General features: G+C 37.3%; 1 protein-coding gene and 1 pseudogene across 1 annotated transcript; both read right to left on the bottom strand.

The window, feature by feature from the left end:
* Positions 1-11,004: 11,004 nt before the first annotated feature.
* LOC104119277 (F-box protein CPR1-like) lies at positions 11,005-12,508 on the bottom strand (annotated as a pseudogene).
* Positions 12,509-18,679: 6,171 nt separating this feature from the next.
* LOC138910392 (uncharacterized) lies at positions 18,680-20,564 on the bottom strand. The gene is made up of 2 exons (XM_070201631.1): positions 20,252-20,564; positions 18,680-18,990 (listed from the first exon to the last, which is right to left on the bottom strand). The coding sequence occupies exons 1-2, from the start codon at positions 20,562-20,564 to the stop codon at positions 18,680-18,682; spliced, it is 624 nt and encodes a 207-aa protein (XP_070057732.1).
* Between the last annotated feature and the right edge of the window lie 243 nt (positions 20,565-20,807).

The raw sequence follows: 20,807 nt of genomic DNA on the forward strand, positions 1-20,807 counted from the left end.
TAGCCCCCTAAATATAGATATGCTCGACAACACACCGATAAGAAGGGCTCTACTAGACAAGTCTCCGAGACATCCTAGGACACTTTAAAGCCTTAGGCTCTGATACCAAGTTTGTCACGTCCCAACTTCGGGGAGCGCGACCGGGGCTCAACCGAGTGAACCCGATCGAGCAAGCCTAGTAAACCTTTCCTACCCGGCTCATTCATGATCCAAAAAGGGAACACGTCACCATTTGTAAAACAGGGGAGAGATCAGTGATATAAATATATAAACGTTGATAGTTCATTCTTCATTATATATATTATATCGTAGTTAAGTTCCCAAAATACAACTCGATCCAACGGCACCCCAACATACGTACATGACCCACATAAACATCTACGGAGCTTCTAAGGGTACAAAAGAGCAACATGACAATACCGGCAACAAGGCCCCGGCTATACCTCAAAATATGAAAACTTAAACAAAGAAGGACTACATGACCCCAGGAAGAAATGGGGCTCACCAAGGCTGCAGTGATGAGTGTGAGGGAGAACACCACTATCTGCGATCAGCGCTATCTACGATAGAACCACCTACATCCATTAAAAAATATAGCGCCCCCGGCAAAAGGGACGTTAGTACTGTCGAATAATACTAGTATGTAAGGTAAACACCAATCTCAGTAGAATGAACAGTGAAACAAAGAGAAGGCAGTCACAATAACCAATAAGTACTTCATGTAAATACAAGAAAACACCAAATAAGTATCACACAATTCCCAATTCAATCTTTTCATCTTTTTAGATTAATAATCTTTAGTGCCAAAGCCACAACTCATAATACCACCGTGTTTTTACACGGAATCCGGTCTCGGCCCGACCGGCTAAGCCATCCCAAGTGAGACATATCCATATCCACAATGTAAATCAATAGTTCCAACACAAATGCCACCATGTGTACGGTATGGCGTCCGATCTCGGCCCGATCGGCTAAGCTATCTCACTTGAGAGATAACCTTTTTCAATTGTTCACTCAATTCACATCTCTTTCCCATCTTTCATTACATGGCACAAATAGCCTCATTTATTAAATAGTTCTTGGCACTTGGGCACATTTTACAATTCAAGTCTTTCCCTTTTTATTCAATCAAATAACGTCATCATTCGTGTCGATAAGTACCATCATATAAGGCATTGCACACATAAGGGAAGGAACTTGAAAAATCATAGAAACGTCCTCAAATAGCATAATGATATGGTAAATATCTAAAACAATGAGGAAACATAAATCTTTCAACTCAACACACTAAGGCAACCAATTCTAGTAAGATCAAGTCAGAACTTACACCAATCATTTGGACACCAGGAGTTTGATTCTAGGAAGAAAAGAGTTAGCCATACATACCTCAATTGCACTTCTTTAGACTCTACAATTTTTCGGAACCCTTAAAAACCTCAATCTGTTTAAGCAATATACAAATTGAACCCAAAATTAGGAAAACATTCATGGTTCTAGTTCACTTCTTATTTTTCCCACACTCTTTATCACATGCATGCAAGATAAATGACCCTCACATCCATGGACCATCTTATTAATACCCCATTATAGCTATGTTTGAAATTAAGACCTGGGGTGATGAAGTCTTACCTTTTTGAATGAAGAAATTGAGTGCTCTACTTGAGTATTTCCAATATTTGAGTGATAGATGAAGATTGATTGATGAAAATTAGTTCCTCCCTCTAGAACCCTCTCTCTCTCACACTAGAAGTATCAGAAATGAGCTAAAAATAGACTAAATGGAGTGTTTTAACGGAATGGGGGCCGGGTTTTAAATTAAGAAAAATGGTGCCCCGACACAGATCTGCGGTCGCATATGCGACCGCATAATGGTTATGCGGTCCGCAAAGTGATCGCATAAATGGCCCTCAGGGGCCTGAACTTACGGCCTAGGTATGCGACTAGTATGCGGTCTGCATACTCGTTCTGCGGTCGCATAATGCACCGCAGAACTCCCTTCGCAAAAACTCAAGAGGGATTATGCGATCGATATGCGGTCCGCATATCAATTATGCGGTCGCATAATAGACCGCAAAAATTACCTCAAGTTGGCCAAACTTACTGCTTCACTCTGCGGCTATTATGCGGTCCGCAGAGTGATTATGCGGCCGCATAATGGGCTGCAAAAATACGTTCTTCTGCGAAATATTTTCCTCTCAGTCTGTAGGGTACTGTTCAATCCAAAAAGTCCGAACCATAGTAACGCAGGAATCTAACTTGGCACCACAAAACCCCAAGTTTTTGGTTTAAATTTTTACGGGTCCTTACACCACATTACAAGCATATACCTTTTTTATTCTTAATTGATGTTGTGTAGATTCTTTTACCTCTTAAAGCGCTTTGATTGTAAAATGAGCGCTAAAAGAAGTAAGAAAGGAATTTGGGTGACTTTCGAGTGGAGCCAATAAAAGAAAAAAAGGTGCATTCTTTTTGTAAAAGAATACACTATTAGCGAAAATTGTAAAGAAGAAAAAAAATTGTAATAAGAGAAGGAAAACTTTAGATGAATAAATTGATATCTCGTTCTTGCTAGTGCGTATGAATTAAAATAGTGCCTAAAAAAAGAGGGAAACGTTGTTAGAGATGATTTTAGTTTTGAAATTAAAATTGGGATTGAAGAATTTGCGCTTACAGTTGATTATGTGATGTGTTAAAGTGCTTAACAGGGTTATCCACTATTCCTAAATATATCCTTCCCATCCCTTAACCCACATTACAACCATGAAAAAGTCATAATTGATTTTAGACCGAGTGAGCCTACATCAGTAGAGATTTACATTAAGGGTAATCCTATGGTACCAATTGCATGTATGTGACTTCTTTTATGAGAGTCAGTGATATTCTTTGATATATATGAGTCCTTAAAATGTATTTGAGCATTTGATTTAAGTGTGTGGATTCAACTTACTCTTTTTTTCTTGTTGTGAGGGCACATGGTTTCATGAGGGATAGGTAACGTTATTAAATTTCTCTAGGATGTTGGGTGTTCAAGTCATGAGTACATTGTGACACTGAGTCAGTTTAGAGGCTAGGATTGTTATAAGCATGTCGTCTTTATTTTGAATATTTCTTTTGAAAAATGGCATGAGTTATGGGAAGTATGTATGTGATTACATATGCTCTAGCTTAATTGTTGCTATCAACCATGGTCATTGGTGCAGTGTACCTCGATTGTGTAAATATAAAGTGCTCAAGGATAGTGTGAATTATTGGTTGACTCGAGGACGAGCAATGTTTAAGTGAGGGGTAATGATATTTGGCTATAATTATATATTTTTAGTGCATTAGTTACCTTATATTTTGGTGCTTTAATACTAAATTGTATTATATTTATGTTTAATTGAGTTTATTTTATGTGTAGGTACTTTGGAGATGAAATTAAGAGAAAAATAGAGATTTTATATGTATTTTATATACTACAAGAATGAATCATGATTATTTAATGATTGAAAATATTATGATGTCATGATTGGGTAATGAGTGAAGGCAAAATTATTAAAGGATCCAAGTTAGCAAATTGACGTGGGAACAATTGGAGTTCAAGAAGAGAAGCATGCACTTGAAAGCAAAAGTTAGGTAGAAGACATTGAATCTTAACAGAACTAAATCGTTGAAACACCAAAGCAGGAGACGAGAGATTGTTACCTCGCATTTGAGCTCGCGAGGCGTGGCCTGTCACGAGATTGTTACCTCGCGTTTGAGCTTGCTAGGTGCGGCCTGACGCGAGATGCTTCGCGCGTTTTGCGTGGCGATACGTGGTCCGGGTTTCAAGCCTATTTCATTTCCCTTTTGGTTTTGGATTTGGTTATTTCGTCTAGGCCTTTTCCCTATACCTATAAATAGTCTTTAAACACCATTTTTACATAATTTTTGACCGAAGGGAGAACAAGCCATTTTGGAGGCAAGAACTTCACGTGGAACAACTTTTAGAGGAGAAAATCATCGAGTTCTTCATTCCTTCATCTTTTATTTGTAATTTGTTTATACAAAATACTTGGAAAATTATTTCTACGAACCTGAATGGCTAAGCACTCTAGTTTCTAGGGTTGTGGTTGACATGATTATTAACATTTATTAATTACATCTTCATTAATTCGGATTATTATCTTGTGGTTATTTCTTTAATTCTAGTTTTAACTTGTGAATTATCGTAGCTACCAATTCACCCTACTATCTATGCTATGCTTGGGAAAGCCATGTTTAGATTAGAGTAGAATTAAAGAGAGCTTGTTTCTGAACCCGTGGCTCGGGGAACGATTTCGCGATTAGGATAGGAATATACCTAACAGTCTTGCTTAGTTAAAAACCGTATTATATTCGTTCATGATAGACTCAATACCATAAGAATATATGATTGATATATTATGGATAGACGAGTAGTATATTAGGAACATGCTATTCATATAAACGACCCAGTAAATTAACAACCATTGATAATTTGGATTAAGAAGTGTGGTTATTGAACTTAATAGGATTGATAAACTGACCACAACCCTGGAATCTTCATCTCCTTTGAGTAAAATCTAAAACACACGTTTGCATCCCTGATAAATTAGCCAATTACTTGTTCAATATTTGCAAAAGTAGTTTAGTAGATAAACAACATTTTTATTATCTTGGACAGTTAATTTATTTTAGTTTACTTAGTTAACGAATAATCTAAGTCTCTGTGGGTTTGACATCTGATTTTCGAGTTACTTTATTACTTGACGTCCACGTATACTTGCTTGTAGTTGGGGAACCAACAAGTTTTTTAGATAAGCACTGAAAATTGACCTCGGCCGAGCCCTCGAGATGAGCTCAGTTGTAACCAAATAAATAAGCAGCTGAAGAACACTATGAACAGTATCTAGAGAACAAAAATAAATATTTATTGCTTTGATATGCGTGCCAACAGTCGTTCCCTCTATGCGAGATCGTATTGAAGCGGCCTAGGCCATTTGGTCTCCTTGATGCGGCCAATGGCCGACACTATACTTGTAGCGTCCACGTTGAAGCTATATTCTCATAGTCTCGGGACTTCCCTACCCCTAAGTGATCTCTCGAAACCGTTTTTATTCATCAGACCCCGGTTGCTAGGTCTTTGATCGCTTCTCTTATCATTCCTGGTTGGGTGGCGACCGGGCCCGTTTCCCCTCCTATCTGAGCTGTACGGCTGATATCGTTCTCGGACCAGCCTTGGCTCCTGGTCCATAATTCTTTTAGACTTGTCGTTTGCTCTGTTGGGGGTAAACAGACCCCGAAAGGGCCCATAGTTGGCCGTCCTCGACTCTAATCTTCAACTGATACATGTTATGGACATCGACCCAAGTAACCGCCGAGTACTCTACCAAGTTTTGCTTTAATTGTTGAGAAGCGATGGAACTTCGGGGATTGAGCCCTTGAGTGAACGCTTGAACGGCCCAATCATCTGCGACCGAGGGGCAGATCCATTTGCTCCATCTAGAACCTTGACACAAATTCCCTAAGCATCTCGTTGTCTCTCTGCTTGACTTTAAAGATGTCTGATTTTCTCGTCTCGACCTTGATGGAGCCAGCATGGGCCTTAACGAAGGCATCTACAAGCATAGCAGATGAATCAATGGAATTCAGAGGCAAGTTATGGTACCATATCATCGCTCCTTTGGACATGGTTTCCCCAAATTTCTTCAATAAAACTGACTCGATTTCATAGTCTTCTAGGTCATTGCCTTTTATTGCGCATGTATATGAGGTTACATGCTCATTTGGATCTGTGGTCCCATTATATTTGGGAATGTCGGGCATTTAGAGTCTCTTTAGAATTGGCTTCGGGGCTGCACTCGGGGGGAAAGGCTTCTGAATGAATTTTTTGGAATCCGGCCATTTCAATATTGGAAGCACTCCTGGGATCTGATTGACCCTAAAATTGTAAGTTTCCACCTTCTTGTCATTTACCTCTATCTTTTTCTCACCAGACTCCACCCGCTTTGTTAGTGCTTCGAGCATTTTCATGGCAATTTGTTCATCCCTTCAAGTGTTTTCTCTCACCTGCTCGGGCTTGGTACTGTTCTGGGCATGAATTTGGGTCTGTAGCTGTGCTATTGCCGCTTACTGAGCTTGTAATATTTCGAAAATCAATCATAAGCTAACCCCATCACCTACCCCTTCAGGTGCTTCTTGAGCCAATGGCCGGGGTGCCCCGGGAATGCTATTTTTGGGGTTGGTTGGCAGGTTGATGTTGATGGCAACCTGTGAGTTAGCATCGACCGAGTCAGCGATTGGGACACCATTCAGATTAATGGGGGCACGTCATTGCCGGGTATCACGTTATTGTTTTTACCGTGGTGGCCTGACTCGGCGTCAACGTTCAAGTGAGCAGACTGAGAATTTGACATTTTTAGATTAACCTGAAATCAAGCTTCAAAGAGCAAGTGTAAAGTAGGGTGTGTTATGGAGATTCACATTAAATTACCATTATTATCCTTAGCCCCATGGTGGGCGCCAAACTGTTTACTGTTAAAATGAGTAACAATTAAATTTGTATGCAGTTAAAGGACATGTGATTTAATTTAATACGAATGATCTAAGAATAAAAAATAATTAAAGTAAAGTGAAACAAAATGATCAAACCAAACGTGATGAACGATTAAGCCTAGCTTTTAGATGAACACTGAAAATTGACCTCGGTCGCCCTCGAGACGAGCTCGGTTGAAACCAAATAAATAAGCAGCTGAAGAACACTATGAACAGTAGCTAGAGAACAAAAATAAACTTTTATTACTCTGATATGCATGCCAATAGTGGTTTTAAAATGAAAAAGTTCTCCTCTTCATATAGCAGAGGGTTTCAATCCTAGTACAAGTCTAAATAATATTAAAATCTTCTCCTTCCAGTAAATGTTGATCTGCAGCTCATGTCGGGCGGGATTCGCATCGTAATCCGGTTGAGGGCGGATATCACGGCTCCCCGCTTATCATGCCTAACCATTTTTTCCCTTAGTCTCGAACTTCACTCTGCTCTGACCCGATGCTTAGCTGTATCCGGTCCCGGGTTCACCATTCGTCCTCCCCGGGCTCTGAGACGTGGAATACCTCGACTTTCACTACTAGAAATTCGGCAAAAACCGACCAAGGTCGACCGACCAACTTTGGTCGGTCAAAAAATCGACCAAAGTTGGTCGGTTTTTCGAAATTTTTTTTTTAAAATTTTTTTTTTGCAAAACCGACCAACTTTGGTCGGTTTTCTTTGGCGCAAAAATGCGGGAAACTATTTTTGAGTCCCGCGAAATTTATGTTTTAAAAAACCGACCAACTTTGGTCGGTTTTTCAATTAAAATAAATAAAAATTAATATTAAAAAAACCGACCAAAATTGATCGGTTAATTCGGCGGGTCATTTAAAAAACCGACCAACTTTGGGTGTAATTTTATTTTTTAATAAAATCGACCAACTTTGGTCGGTTATTTTCGTACGAAAATACAATTAAAGAGTATAAATCAAATAAAAGAGAGTCTTAAAACAAAATGTACCAATGGTCTAGTGGTAGAATAGTATCCTGCCACAATACAGACCCCGGTTCGATTCTCAGATGGTGAATCTTCTTATTACATAATTAAAATACCGACCAACTTTGGTCGATTTTTTTTGCAATATTTTTTTTTTGAATTTAATTGACCGACCAAAGTTGGTTGGTAATTTCCGACCAACTTTGGTCGGTATTCCTTTCCGACCACAAAAATACCGTCCACACGTAAATGATCGCGTTTTGGTCGGTTTTTGGCCATTACCGACCAACGTTGGTCGGTTTTTTTGATCGGTATTTACCGGAATTCTAGTAGTGTTTACTCGAGGTCATGCCAGATCGTGCTTCCCTCTTATTTCTTTACCGAAAAATCGGGGTAACTTTATCTCCGATTTTACCCTCACACAAGTTTACAATTTGTCGTTTATATATGCCATTTTTCTATTTCAAAATGATGTATTACAAGTACATCATTCCTCCAATTTTTGCTTCGTTTTTAAATTTAGATGTTACTAGAAGATGGATCTAATAAAGCAATAACACCGTTTAGTTGATGATTATTAGCGAATTCTTTAAATATTACTAATTACACTTAAAGTTATACCAAATCATATAAATCTAATAAGATTAAGAAATTAATGTGAGAACATATATGAAATAACTATGGTTAGTTACATAATTAATGCATACATATGCACCAATTTGATGTAAAAAGCAAGTGTAAGTATTTTTTTGGATGTGTGCTTCCTTAAAGAATGAAAACTCTCCGGTTAAGTTAATAGTTAGCTTCATTCTGCCCTCATCAGTCTCAGACTGCAAGCTCTAAGCAATAAAATGTTAATTTTGATACTTTGAGAAACATGATTAATCTTGGTGATATTTGATTCTCTTGTAATCGAGAATATACAATTTGTTTGTAAGTTTGTGGTGTTAATATCAGTTGTTAGAATAAACTTAAGTATTATATTTGCTTGTAGAGAGCAACAATCTTTTTTATTCGGACTTACTAAGTACTGTCAAAAACATTTATGGGTGACATCATTTTAAAAGTTTGTACTTTATTCTTTAATCATTGTTTTTTGGTTTTGAAAAATATAATTTTTTTAAAAATCTTATGAGGATTTCAAATGTTTGTACTAAATAATTAGGGATACACGTACAACACACGTAACGAGAAATTAGTATTTGAAAATAAGTAAGAGATAGTGAAAGTCTTGCAAGAGGGAGTGTATACACAACTTCAGGGCTATAGGAGATCTGAAATGGCTACTGCAGAAGCTTTATTTCTAATTTGTTAGCTACTTTTTTGTGCTGTAAGGTTTAATTCAGGAGTTTAGATAGAAATTTTTATACAAGACTTGGATTTGGAGTTATCAAATGGAGATTAACCTGTTGTGAACTTGTTATGTTTTGTATTTATTCATTTTGAGATTAATGAATATAATTTAACTACCAACACATGTTAGGTGTTTGTCTTGATTTTCTTATCATATTTAGTTTTCATATCTCTTGAAGGAAAGGGCAACATGTTTACCATAATTGGGTTTTTCTTTTCCTAAAAGGAAATTATAAATCTTTTATATTTGGCTAGTCCCTTTTCTTGGAGGAAAATGTTTGAACTTCTATAAATTGAGTATACTTCCTTCTCATTTAGTAGCATCCACAATGTAGTCATATGCGGTTTGAGAGTCTAGTTTATAGGGAGAATTTTGTTACAAGTGTTAGTCTGTAACTTTTATTTGCCTCTTTGTAAGGTTGTTCTCTCGATAGTTTATACTTTTTTTTATATAGTGGATTGCTCATCTCCGCCCGTGGACGTAGGTCAGTTGACTGAACCACGTTAAATGCTTGTGTCTCTTTTGGTATATTTCTCTTTTGTTGTCTGATTTATTGTCGTTCAAGATTTGCTTTGCTAGCTTACGTGTGACACCTGATTATTTCGGTTCCAACAAGCGGTATCAGAGCAAGGTTCAAGACAAGTTTATCTTGGCGGGTTTAGTTCTAACAACAACAACAACAACCTAGTATAATCCCACTAGTAGGGTCTGGGGAGGGTAGTGTGTACGCAGACCTTACTCCTACCCTGAGGTAGAGAGGTTGTTTCCGATAGACCCTCGGCTCCCACCCTCCAAGAACTCCCCACCTTGCTCTTGGGGTGACTCGAACTCACAACCTCTTGGTTGGAAGTGGAGGGTGCTCACCACTAGAGCAACTACGCACGTTGATACAAATTTTGTGGTGGAGATTTGGAGATGCAATCTATTGAAGGCTATGTGAAGAAGGTGGATCAAATTCATTTTATCAGAAAATTCAGGCCAAGGGGGAGAATTATTAGGTGTTTATCTTGATTTTCTTACCATATTTAGTTTTCCTATCTCTTGAAGGAAAGGGCAACATGTTTACCTTAATTGGGTTTTTTCTTTTCCTAGAAGAAAATTATAAATCTCTCATATTTGGTTAGTCTCTTTTCTTGGAGGAAAATGTTTGAACTTTTATAAATTGAGGATCATTTCTTCTCATTTAGTAGCATCCACAATGTATCCATATAGGGTTTGAGAGTCTTGTTTAGGGGGAGAATTTCAGGACCAGTGTTAGTCTCCCACTTGTGTTTGCCTCTTTGTGAGGTTGTTCTCACGATAGTTTATACTCTTTTTTCTATAGTGGATTGCTCATATCCGCCCGTGGATGTAGGTCAATTGACCGAACCACATTAAAGGTTTGTGTCTTTTTGGTATATTTCTCTTTTGTTGTCTGATTTATCGTTGTTCAAGATTTGTTTTACTAGATTTCACATGACACCTGGTTATTTCTATCCTAACACCATATAAAAAACTCAAGAAGTAATTTAGGAGTTCGTGAGCAATTGCTTTGAGGATTATTTAGATAAGTGGTGATTAAATAAATTTTATTAGTGTTTCTTTTTTTCTCAAACTTGAAAATTTAATGTGTGAGTAAATTTATAAAGACTATATCTCAATTAATTGATTTGTTTTACATTGCGCGAAGCACGGATAAATTTACTAGTGTTGATATAAAAAAGAGGTAGAACATTCGTGAAATAATTATTCGATCTATAACCGTGTTGGACACATTTTGGAGATTGAAGAAACATTTTTCTGAAGATATAGAGGCAGACTATCTAGTTACTAGGGGTAGAAGTCTCGATGTGGGTTCGGCCGAATCCAATATAGTTTTTGCTCAAACAGTATATTTTTATTAAGAATTCATTAAATATGTACAAATATTAAATTTAGAATCCCGTTATTCACACTTGAAGTTGTTGTTTTCAAATTTAGAATCCATAAAATTGAAATTCTAGCTCCGCCCGTGACATTTACTCGTAATGAGATACATTAATAAATAAATAAATAAATATATATATATATATATATATATATATATATATATATATATATATATATATATATATATATATATATATATATATATATATATATATAGTTATGAATATGAAAGATCATAGAAAGAAAAGCATTTGCTCAACTTACGAAGCGAAGGTCTTAAGATGTAGACATGGTACACATTTGAGATAACTAAATGATTTTAACGGACAAACTACTTACCAAAATCTTCATGGAGAAAGAGTTGTTAGAATACAGGTCATCAATTTAAAGAGTTATATCTTCTCTCATAATTTTGAAATTGGTTACCAAGCTCACTATCCTTTTGGAATTGGCGTCAAGCTTTCCTTGTAAATTGCAATTCTCAAACTTTTGGGAAAACCCTGTAAATTGAACTCCTTGACTTCTTCCGAATGAAGATCATAGGTAATCAAAAGTCCACTTTTACTTTGAAGAAACAACAGATGATCCCTCCAAATTACTAATGGGGATTCAATAGGAAGAGGTCTAATTGTGTATTTCTTAACCCAAGATTCATTTACACCATACTCTTTCATTATCCAAATATCTGTTAGTTCTTTTCCTTGTTTAGGCACACTCCCTGGATTAGGGTAACAAATCAACGTCAAAGACTCATCCAAAACTACGAGGCCATAACACTTACCGTCTATAAAATCACAAGTATCAGGCATCTTCATATTCCGAAAAATCTCAGTACTCAGGTCAAAACAGAGAATCAAAACCATATCTTTCGTTGCAAACCAATGAACGGCTCCCTTGTAAAACATCTCGGAACAAGGATACCAACACAAATTTGGCAACTGTTGATCAACGTGATCTAGGTTTCTCCAAGAATCAGTAATCAAATCATAAACCCCAACTCTCCATTCTCTAACATTAAAATCATTGAAAGGAGGATCTCCAATTACTTCTGAAACCCTAACAACCTTGTAATCATTCACAACCGAGTCAAAGCCAAACCCTACACCTTTAATATCATGATAGAAACCCAATGGACAATTAAAATTGCTGGATTTGAGTAGCCTATAATTTCTAGTTGTTGGGTTAAATAGGACGATGCTTTCAGAATCGGTAAGAACAATTAAACCACGGCAAGGACCCAATAGTTGATGGAAAATACAAGAATTATTGGTGGTGAGATATGGTACATCTTGATCAGGAGAAGCAGGTCTAAGATCAATATGGTCATTAACTCCAAAGAGAAAAGACAAGATACTTTTAAATTTGTTCGGTCTTTCTTGGAAGGATCGTTTGAGTAGAATGAATTCATCTTTGGCAGTGGTTGTCCGTTTGAGATGAAAATTGATAAACATCGATGATTGAAGGAGAGTATACAAATTTTTAGAGACACATTTGAGTCGTATGAGAGATTTCACGTTAAGCCTAATAAGAATAAACATCATCACATCTTCAGGCAACACTTTAATAATTCCATCCGCCATCATGAATTCTCTGTAATGCAATTATCCTCATAGTATAGGGATTTCCTGTCTCCTTTAAATTGGATCCAAATGCTTATTCCTAGTATTCAGCTGCCGCACTAATCACACGTCAGACTAGCGTTTTTGTGGTTTTGAGGTTTGTTCGGTGCAGCATTATTGTTTCACATGGAGGGTTGTTATAAGTACCGAAAGCCCTCTTGCGCCAGTTCAAAAGATAGATAATGAGTTCATATGATATGTCCTTTTCACGAATTTGCGCGGCATATTCAAGGACGGCTCAATAATATTAGTGGCCTAAAGCTAAATCTCAATAAGAGATCGTGAATTTATTTTTAAAAAATGTAATATATTATTTTTATTTTTATACCAAGGGTATACCCAGTGTTTTAAAAGGCATTTTTGGGACTCGTCCAGGGCTCGCCCCTGGGCGGGGCACTTGCAAAACGCCCCGGGGCTCATGTATGAGGCTTAGTTCTGTGAGGCTTATGCCCCAAGCGCCGACCGTGCGCCCTAAACACGCCTAATGCCCAACGCTCGAGGCTCGCCTAACAGTTCTAACGCAAATCACGTGTCAAATTTCCTAATTAATATCGTTGACCTTCAAAATTCTTTAACAAATTAATGACAAAAGTTCTATTCATCGATAGAAATATGAAGATTGAGCATAACTCTAATAATGAGACATAGTATTGCGAATTTATATCTTCACTTGTTATTGGTCGTGTCTTAGTTCATTTGTCCCTCCTTGTTATACATTTTTATTAATTTGATATCTTAAACTAATTTGTATTTATTCATGAAGGAGTAATATTTTAATTATCGTACTAATAAGATTTTATTAATTATTTACTTTTAGGAAGGTAAAATGTGGAATTTGATCATTTTTTTAAAAGAAATTGTAAGTTTTTAATTATTTGAAAATTAAAGACGTTATACGTGATTTGTATGCATTAGTTATACTTAAGAATCATGCTATATATATATATATATATATATATATATATATATATATATATATATATATATATATATATATATATATATATATATTTATTTATTTATTTATTTCACATATTTATAGTTTTATTCAATTTTTATGCAATTTTATATGTTTATAAATATTTACTATTATTATATTATTTTATAAAATATTAAAAATTAAATACCTATGGGGCTTACGCCCTGTGCCTCGAGGCTTACGCCTCGCTGAGGCATATGTAAAACGCCTGCCTTACGCCCCACGCCTTTTAAAATACTGGGTATACTGACCATCTTGTAAGTATCTTGATCATTCATTCATTTACTTGCTAGCCCTCGCCATTGTAAATATTTAGTAACTCTACTCAGTAAGGCTTTGATAACATTTTTATAAGAAATATATATTGGCAACTAAAATAATATTTTTATAAATTTTTATAATCTAATAATCTCAAATTTGTACCACTAAATAGTTGTCAGTATAATTTCATACATTTAAAATAGTTCAAGTCTATTTCTAAATAACAAATGGCTTGATCCACTCTTTAAAAGAAATGATCAACTCTAAAAGATACTTCAAGAAACTTCGTTCTTTAATTATCAAAGTCGTCATCAAATTGTTTGTTTTTATATATTACATATTTGTTATATAACTTGAGTTATATATTTGAATAACCTCTTTCGCATCCAAACAAAAGTATAAAATCTAGTATCTTTTTGTAACGATCTGATAAGTCGTTTTGAGTACTAGCTCACTTTTTTGTGTTTCGAGATTTTTCATAGCTTAGTTTGATAATTTATAACTTGCGTGCGCAGTCCGTGTCGAATTTTGGAAAGTTTATGTGTGAAATTTTAAAGCAAGTGTGATTTTTTTCTTTAAAAATTGCTAGAGTTGACCACAGTCAATATTTTTGGTAAACAACCTCAGATCGGTATTTTGACGATTCTGATAGATTCGTATGATGATTTTGGACTTGTTTTAATATTTGGTTGGGGTCCCGGGGTGACCCGAGGCCATTTCGGTGTGTTATGTAAGAAGTTAGAAAATTGAGTTTTGAACTTGAAAATCTTGAGTTTTAATGATCGATTCTCTATTGTTGATGTTATTTTGATGATTTGAGCTTGCGAGTGAGTTTGTATGATGTTATTACACTTGTGTGAATGTTCGAATTGGAGCCCGAGGGGCTCAATGAGTTTCGGATGGGTTGTGGGTGCTTTTGCATAAGTGAGAAAATTCTGGTGTTGTTAATCTGCAGGTCTCGCATTTGAGCTTGAATTTGCTATGTCAGGCTCACATTTGCGTGGATGGGCTGGTACTGGCAGCTTCACTTTTGCGAATCTCTGCTCGCTGTTGCGAGTTGGTGAGTCTCCGCAATTGCGAGGAAAAGGTCGCATTTGCAACACTGGGTGTTGAGGGGCATGCAAAGCTCAGTTCGCTTTTGCGATGGGATGGAACTTCGCAAATGCAAAGGATTTGTCACATTTGCGATAACTATGAAGCTTAGGCACTAATAGCATTTGCGATCAATGGTTCGCATTTGCGGACGTCGCAATTGTGAACAAGGTTTTGTAATTGCGATACTTGTAGCTGGGTAAAATGTGGTGATTTCGGGACTTAGCTCATTTTACACTATTTTTCAAACCTAGACTCCATAGAGGCGATTTTTGGAGAGTAATATTTTTTCTAACTTCAAAGGTTAGTAATCTTATTTTATTTCTATTCAATTTCCATTATTGTTTCATGAATTTTATCATCAAATCTAGGATTTGTAGAATAGAAATTAGGGGTTTGGGGTAGAATTTAGGAATTCTGTAAAATTGAGATTTAGATCTCAAATTAAGGATGGATTTCAAAACAAATTACATATTTGGGCTTGGGGGTGAATGGATAATGGGGATTCGGTCTTAATTTTGGATTTTAACCACGTGGGTGTAACAACCCGACCAGTCGTTTTGATCATTTACATCTCTGTCTGGTGGTTTGAGGCTGCGAGTAGCTTCATGTGATGTATCATTACTTGTGTGTATGGTCGGTTCGACTTTCAAAAAGCAGTTCACGGTTGATTTGGAAGAATGATTCTCATTTTAGAAGCTTTAAGCTAGACGAGTTGACAACGTTTGACTTTTGTGTATTTGATCTCGGATTAGAGTTTTGATGTTTTTGTTAGGTCCGGATGGCAATTTTGGACTTAGGCGTATGCCTGCATGTGGTTTTGAAAGCTCCTAGGTTGTTTTGGCCTTAATTGGCGAAAGTTAGATAGTTGAAGGTTTGAAAAGTAGATAGGTTTGATCGAGAGTTGACTTTGTGGATATCAACTTTGGATTTTGATTCTGGGAGTTGGTATAGGTCCGTTGTATAATTTGGGACTTGCATACAAATATGAGGTCATTACGAGTTGATTTAGAGGGAATAGGATTAGGGTTTGGAGTTGGGTGATTTAAAATGGGGGATTAAATGTGGGTCGTTGTTCTTAGAGTTCAACGATCAGGATTTTAAAGAGGGGTTGGGTTGGGTTGGCTTGGCGGGTCATGACCATTTTGTGCTGGGGTTGTTGGGTTAGTTTATTGGGCTGGTTTGGTCCGAAAATTTGACTCAAAATTAGGCCAGCTTTAAAAAATAGAAATTAAAAGAAAAGTAATATAAATAAATAGCTAAATAAATATATAAAAATGCTACTTATGCAAATTAATACTTTATAATAATAGGAGACTATAAAAAATGTAAGATATTATTTTGACCCTAAATAAAATATCAATTGCAATAAGAATGCAAAATGTAGGCTATTATTGCAAATTTATGCAAATAGCCTAAAAATACCATTGTAATTATATACAAAATGTGGTAAAAATATTTCAAAAGTTTATTAGGGATGGAGATAATATTTTTAGGTGATTAAGTCATCACAAATAATTTAAAAGAGTGATTACTGAATATTTATGTAAATTAATGCAAGAAACAATTAATTTAAAAACTCTAAAATTATGAAAATTTATAGGAAATGCTTGTGTAAATCCTGTAAATTAATAATAATGCAAAAAATATATTTTGAAAGTATGCATATTATTTGAAAAATATATGAGGGCAAAATTGGGTATCAACAGCTACCCCTCTTTACCCGGGAATGATGAAAGAGTTGTCGGGTAAAGAAAATGATGACCGATTTTGACCGAATGAGGTGATTTTTTTTTAAAAAAAAAATGGAGGCCGAACCCTGGTCCCTAAGTTGACTACATATCCCCGGTGTTATGGGAATCAGACCGTGTGTAGTTCTAGATCCAACGGCGAACAAAACCGATGGAGTTGTTATAGGAATGATCGTATGCTTCGGGAAGGGTTCTTTTGGGTAGGACGGTATCAGATAGTTTATACATTACCTAAAACATTACGGATGCATCTCAGGACGAGTATCTGAACGGTTATCAAGTAGAGGTGGGTAACTGATAGTGATTGGGTTATGCTTGAAATAATTGCAGGATGTGAATGCTATGAACGGAAATCGGAGCGAAGATTACTCCTGTTAGGAGAAAGGTTACTTCCTGGATTACCTGCAAAACTTAAAACACGATGCATGCAAGTATATATGGATTATTGCGAGAATTTATACATGAAGCAAATTCCCTTCGGACCATGAAGATTGTCTTTGGACGGTGAGGATGATGTCCTTAGACTATGACGTCTTGGGCCATGAATCATGTGATAAGGGATTCGCAGGCCATGAAATGATGTCCTCGGGCTATAAGAATGGTGCCTCTGAACCATGACGCCTTCGAATAATGATGTACACTTTTGAGAGATCCTCGGTCCATGGAATGGTGTCTTCCGGCTATGAGGATGATGCCTTCAGACTATGACGCCTTTGGACAAAATGGAAATGTTTCAGCCCATGAAATGCAAAGACATAGTGTTTGGTCATATGTGAAGATAAGACAAGACAAGGCTTAGTCTTGGGTAAGGTGAGGGAAATGCTTAGCCTTGGTAAGTAGAGGATAATGCCAGGTCTTAGATGACGTAATGGAGATAGTATTTAATTTTAAGGAAAAGGAAGTGCTTAGCCGTATGCAAGAAGGGGAGACAATGCTTAGTCTCATGCGGTAAAGGCAATGCTTAGCCTTATGCAAATATGAGACAATGCTTAGACTCATGCAAAGAAAGGTAGTGTTAAGTCTTATGCAGTTAAGGAGGCAGGGCTTAGCCTTATGCAAATAGGAGACAATGCTTAGTCTCATGCAAAGAAAGGTAGTGCTTAGCCTTATGCAGTTAAGGAGGCAAAGCTTAGCCTTATGCAAATAGGAGACAATGCTTAGACTCATGCAAAGAAAGGCAGTGTTAAGTCTTATGCAGTTAAGGAGGCAGGGCTTAGCCTTATGCAAATAGGAGACAATGCTTAGTCTCATGCAAAGAAAGGTAGTGCTTAGCCTTATGCAGTTAAGGAGGCAATGCTTAGCCTCATGCAAATAGGAGACAATGCTTAGTCTCATACAAAGAAAGGCAGTGCTTAGCCTTGTGCAGTTAAAGAGGCAATGCTTAGCCTCAAATAGGAGACAATTCTTAGTCTCATACAAAGAAAGTCAGTGCTTAGCCTTGTGCAGTTAAGGAAGAAATGCTTAGCCTCATGCAAGAAAACAATGAGTGGTAGTGAGAAAGCAAAGTATTTCTCAGCTGGAGATGTGTTTGCGTTTGGCAACTTTGTCATTATGAAGGTAGTGATTCTGATGTGTGTATGTATTTGCGCATATTCCTGTTATGTTCATTGTGCCTGCATCCAAAGAAAAATCGTGAGTTTGCGGGGAAGGTTGGTCCGTGCTTTCGCCTTCTCGCTTTGATTTTGCTCCTGTCTTAAGATCCTGTTTTAGTTACCCTGGACAGCATTTGGCTGTTTATAAAGTTTTCAAAAAAATATGCGTGCATTTGATGAATGTAGTTATTTAAATATAGTAGTATATAATATCAAGTAATTTAGATGAACCAATGACTGTGACATATTTTAGAGACATTGCGACTTCCTTGCTTTAGAATTTTGAGGGTCCTTCTCAAAATTCTGCCCCAGTTTAAAAGCAATTCTTTGACTGTTCTGTGTATGACGAAGTTGGTTGGACTTGCTTCAGAATTTTGAGGGTCCTCCTCAAAATTCTACCCCAGTTACTGACCATGGAAAAATAAAGATCTTATTGAGATGTGACCGAACCAATAGGGCTGCCTACGTATCCCCTCTTAAACGGGAATCAGGTCAAGCGTAGTGCAGTTACATCAAATGAAGAAATGTAAACATTCTAAATATAGTATCTCTTGATTGCGTCTGAGTTGATAGGTTTTGGCCAAATTTCTCCATCCATTTCTACAAGTATGAGCGCTCCTTATGTTAGTACTATGTGAACCATGTAGGGCCCTTGCCAATTGGGTGAAAATTTCCCTTTGGCTTCATCTTGATGCGGGAAGATCCGCTTTAGCACCAACTGCCCTGGTGTGAATTGTCTAGTCCTGTCCCTTTTATTGAAAGCTCTAGACATTCTGTTCTGGTAAAGTTGACTGTGACATACTGCGTTCATTCTTTTCCCGTTAATGAGAGCCATTTGTTCATAACAACTTCGTATCCATTCCTCATCACTGAGTTCAGCCTCTTGTATGATTCTCAAAGAAGGAATTTCCACTTCGGCGGGAATGAAGACTTTAGTACCAGAGACCAGCAAATAAGGAGTTACCCCAGTTGATGTGCGAACCGTGGTGCGATATCCAAGTAGGGCAAATGGTAACTTCCCATGCCATTGTTTGTGATTATCTACCATCTTTCTTAGTATCTTCTTGATGTTCTTATTGGCGGCTTCCACAGCTCCATTCATTTATGGCCTGTATGCTATGGAATTCTTATGCTTGATCTTGAAGGTTTCACACATGGATCTCATCAAATCACTATTAAGGTTGGCGGCTTTGTCGGTGATGATTGACTCTGGTGCCCCGAATAGACAGACAATACGATCCCTAACGAAATTTGCTACGACCTTCTTAGTTGCAGCCTTGTAAGATACGGCTTCAACCCATTTTATGAAATAGTCTATGGCCACTAGAATGAACCTGTCCCCATTTGAAGCGGCTGGTACGATTGAACCGATGACATCTATCCCCCCAAGCGGAGAAAGGCCAAGGTGCACTTGTTGCATTGAGTTTATTGGGTGACACTCGTAACATATCAGCATGTACTTAGCATTGATGACACTTTTGGACATGCCTGATGCAGTCTGTTTCCATAGTCATCCAAAAATACCTTGCTCTTAATATCTTCTTAGCTAAGAAAAAGCCATTCATGTGTGGTCCGCAGATTCTGGCATGTATTTCTTCGAGCAATTTGGATGCTTCCTTGGCGTCGACACACCATAATAACCCCAGATCTGGAGTCCTTCTGTACAGAATCCCTCCGCTTTGGAAGAAGTGGTTAGATAATCTTCGGAGTGTGCATTTCTGAGTATGATTTGCGTGCTCCAGGTATTCTCCTTTTGCTAAATATTCTTTGATGTCATGGAACCATGGATTTCCATCAATTTCTTCTTCAACGTGAGCACAATGAGCTGGCTGGTTATGAATCCCTACCGGGATAGGGTCGATGAAATTCTTGTCTGGGTGTTGTATCATGGAAGATAGAGTGGCCAATGCATCTGCGAACTCATTCTGGATTCTCGGAACATGTTTGAACTCTATCTTTGTGAATCTCTTCTTCAAGTCTTGTACATAGTACAAATACGACAGTATTTTGGTATTCTTTATAGCCTATTCTCTTAGAACCTGATGTACCAAAAGGTCCGAGTCACCAATTACCAGCAAATCCTGAACGTTCATGTCAATGGCCTACTTGAGTCCCAAGATGCAAGCCTTATATTCTGCCATATTGTTGGTACATGGAAACCAGAGCTTTGCGGATATTGGATAGTGTTGACCTGTCTCTGATACTAAAAATGCTCCAATACCCACTCCTTTGAAATTTGCAGCTCCATCGAAGAACATTCTCCAACCATCATAGGTTTCGGTGATATCTTCTCCTACGAATGATACCTCTTCATTGGGAAAATACATTTTCAGTGATTCGTACTCTCCGTCTATAGGATTTTCTTCCAGATGATCCGCCAACGCTTGCCCCTTGATAGCCTTCTGAGTTACATAGATGATGTCGAACTCACTTAGTAATATCTGCCATTTTGCTAACTTTCCCGTGGGCACGGGTTTCTGGAAGATGTATTTTAATGGATCCATCCTTGATATGAGATATGTGGTGTAGGCATAGAAGTAGTGCCTCAAATTTTGAGCTATCCATGTCAAAGCGCAACAGGTGCGTTCCAACAATGAATAACGTGCTTCGTAGGGTGTGAACTTCTTGCTCAGATCGTATATGGCCTGTTCCTTTCTTCCCGTCTCTTCGTGTTATCCCAAGATACAGCCGAAAGCCCCATCTAGTATAGATAAATAGAGTAGCAGAGGTCTCCCAGGTTCCGGTGG

The sequence above is a fragment of the Nicotiana tomentosiformis genome, chromosome 1 (genome assembly GCF_000390325.3).
Source record: "Nicotiana tomentosiformis chromosome 1, ASM39032v3, whole genome shotgun sequence".
Classification (NCBI taxonomy): Eukaryota; Viridiplantae; Streptophyta; class Magnoliopsida; order Solanales; family Solanaceae; genus Nicotiana; species Nicotiana tomentosiformis.

What these genes read in the sequence shown, in the direction of transcription:
- LOC138910392 (XM_070201631.1), bottom strand. Translation starts at nt 20,564, where the DNA reads ATGGATCCATTAAAATACATCTTCCAGAAACCCGTGCCCACGGGAAAG. An exon ending in ATTTTTAGTATCAGAGACAG is followed by an intron (nt 18,991 to 20,251) that starts GTCAACACTATC and finishes CTGGTACTAAAG; the next exon opens with TCTTCATTCCCGCCGAAGTG.